The following is a 3,096-nucleotide window of genomic DNA, read 5'->3' as shown; positions in this document are numbered from 1 at the left end:
TAAAGATTTCCAACACATCATTTCCTGGCTCCTAATAACACGTGAAATCTAAAACTCAATGTAATATCTAATATACATAAATGAAATGTATTGTCTGTGCAGTGTATGTACGTAAAGGGTACATATATTGTGGGGGGGGGGGGGAGAAAGCATTGACCCCATGGATATGAATTCACAGAAATGTCTTAACTAGATGTAATATACGAGATTATACAGGTATTCATCATGAATAATGGTCAGGTATTCATCATGAATAATGGTCCACAATTTGCCAACGAGCTTGCAGTAATGTTCATAGACACGAGATATTAAAGCTGGGGTATAATCACTATTATGTACATCCCAGAGCCTAAAGAAAGGCTTATAAACTTAATAGGTTTCAAGAAGCTGTTTGTAAGGCAAATTTTGTTAAATTTTGGGCCCAGGGTAGGCCTAACCTGATCCCATGCCTATGATTTCCAGCTAAAAATGTCAACAAATAGTCAGGTTTGAATTTTATTAAATTTTGGATCTAGGGTAGGCCTAACCTGATCCCAAAAATAGTCAGGTTTGAATTTTATTAAATTCTGGCCCTAGGGTAGGCCTAACCTGATCCCACAAATAGTCAGGTTTGAATTTTATTAAATTTTGGCCCAAGATAAGCCTAACCTGATCCCATGCTTATGATTTCAAGCTATATAAGTCAACAAATAGTTAGGTTTCATATGAAATAGATATCAGGTTATTACAAATGATGGTTTTCTTAATCTATTAAATTATATATTATTTCATTACAGTATTTTTTTACCTTATCTTTTTTATCTTCAGTTGGATTTGTGTTTGTATGTCCGGATGTTTGTAAGTCGAAAATGTTCGTAAGTTGGGGCACTTCTGTACTCCTTTGTTTCTTAGGCAGTTGATGAAATTCCTTAATCGCAATTACCTATGTTCTTTATTCCATTTCCTGCGGTTTTGTGTAAACATGCCTGGAATAATAACCGAAATAGAATATTAAAAGTTCTCAAGTGTGACTGATAAAATGATAGTCTAAATTATTCAACTGTTAGCCTCTAAGATATCTTTATTTCCTTAATCATTTTCCTGATAGACACCTGAAAAATTTGTATAGTCAGTCTTCATAAGTTAGTTTTCTTTACCAATGAAATATTCAACTCTCAAATAATAATATCAACCTTCTAAAATATCTTTATAGAGTTCATCAGTTTCTTTAGAAGAAAAAAAAAACCTGCGAAATGGGCTGATTGAATCTGTATTAGGTAGATTTCTATACTACTAAAAGTTTTTGACCTGTTCGTTACTCAATTTTACGAAACAGGCTTTTTATAGTCTTTTTCCCCACAACTTTCCCACTTGTGAAATATACTAATTTCATTGACCACTTTCTTAAACAACACTAAGAAAATCCACTTTTAGTTGTTAGCTTTCTTTCCCTGCGTACTTTATTCCTCTTTCTAAGATAATGTCATTTCATTTAGTATTATCTTGTAATTCCCTGGGAAAACACTATCAGTTAAGATTTCTTTGCTAATAAAAGTTTCTTAGTTTCTTAACTGTTACCTCTAGTGGGTTAATATTTGTCCTAATCACTGCAGAGCACAAAGTATTACTGTGTCAGTAACACAAACTACCACTCTCCATTACGTCAACAGGAGTTGGCCTTTAGTCCATGACAAGTTCTCTGGTAATATGCTCTCGTTTCTACAACACAAATATTTCCTTGGCCATTTGCTTGAAAATCACCAGCATAATCAACGTAATCAGTCTCCATTGCTTTTGTTAGATTTCTTTACCACAAAAAGCTAGTAAGCTTTTTGTCACTTATCACCATGCCCTAGCTTTTCTCTATGATCATTGTATGAATTAACAAGTTTTACTGATGTATGTTAATCTACTAGACCAGTTATTTGAATAAAATAACAATATTATCACCAATCTGTCTTTATTTTATAGACTTTTCACTACTAGAAGCTTGTAAGCTGTTCGTCACTCGTCGACACAACCTGGAGTTCTTTGCTCATGGCTTTTTCTCCATGACCAATTCTCCAGTAATTTCCTCTTCCTTCTTGGATTCCCAAAGTCCCCCCAAGAACTTTGTCCTTCTTGGTTGCTGTGTTTTTCTCCTGAACAGCCGAGCCTGTTTTCTCAGCACCATGCAACCTCTCTTTCAGGTTTTTCAGTCTGATGCTTTTGTCAGCCTTCTGGACCCAAACCGTGTCCTCGTCTCTGGGGTCCCAAGCTTCCTCATCCTTTCGCTTCCTGGAAGAGGCACCGATTTTCTTGGTTCTCTCTGGGCTACAATCCGTTTCTCTCTTCTCCCCATCCCAGAATCGTATCCCTCTCTTCACAAAACGGAAATCTTCTCCATTCGTGTTATCTCCGTGCTCTACCTTCCAGTTCTTGCTTCCTTTGTCAAAGGTCATGATTTTGGAAGGATTTTTCTCGAACTTCACTTGCGTACTTTTATTAGCTAACATCTTGTTTCCCTTGATGTATTTTTCTGTAAATTCATCACTGTGGTAGTCCTCTATTTTCCTCATTGTATCCTCTGTCAACCAGTTAGGCCTGTTCTCTTTATTTCTCCTCTGTTTCTCTTCTTTTTTCCTCGTTATTTTGCCCTCTACGCCACCCGCTCTTCCCTTTTTATCCACTTGCATCTTTTTATCATCAGATGATTGACCCCAAAGTGTATTTTTCCTCTCTGTATCATGGCTGTTCACGAAACTCTCCCTGTAAAATTGTCCAGTAACATCCCTAACTATCCACTTATCTTCATTAACAACTAATTTACCACTTCTAGAGCTACCCCACCTAATCCCTTCTGAATCATGCCAGGCTTTAATGAAGCTGTGAGTTCCAGTGTCATGGAAACCATTTTCTCCTTGGAAACTTCTATTGTCATATGAGGTTTCCTCGGAAGTGAGACTTCCGTTATCGCGCTGGCTGATAAAAGCGGATTGTTTTCGTCTCTGGTGTAAACCATTTTCCATTGGTCCACTCTGAGAGTCAAGGCTATTATGTTGTCTTGAGATTTGAGTTGTATTGCCCTTGGTTTGAGCTTGATGATCAACTCCATCACGTTTCACCTCAACCGGTGTC

The 3,096-nt window shown here is 36.9% G+C and overlaps 2 protein-coding genes across 2 annotated transcripts in view; both read right to left on the bottom strand.

The window, feature by feature from the left end:
- Positions 1–3,096, bottom strand: part of LOC137638552 (CD151 antigen-like) — a 90,010-nt gene that overhangs the window by 4,132 nt on the left and 82,782 nt on the right. The gene's annotated exons all lie outside the window — the stretch shown is intronic.
- LOC137638551 (uncharacterized) overlaps positions 1,947–3,096 on the bottom strand; it is a 1,815-nt gene continuing 665 nt past the window's right edge. The window contains exon 1 of the mRNA XM_068370698.1: positions 1,947–3,096. This exon is cut by the window's right edge and continues 665 nt beyond it. Coding sequence (XP_068226799.1) covers positions 1,962–3,096 — 1,135 coding nt within the window. The 3' untranslated portion in view covers positions 1,947–1,961.

Source organism: Palaemon carinicauda, chromosome 3 (genome assembly GCF_036898095.1).
Source record: "Palaemon carinicauda isolate YSFRI2023 chromosome 3, ASM3689809v2, whole genome shotgun sequence".
NCBI classification, from domain to species: Eukaryota; Metazoa; Arthropoda; class Malacostraca; order Decapoda; family Palaemonidae; genus Palaemon; species Palaemon carinicauda.
Note: the sequence above shows the minus strand (reverse complement) of the source record. Positions and strands in the feature narration are given on the sequence as shown.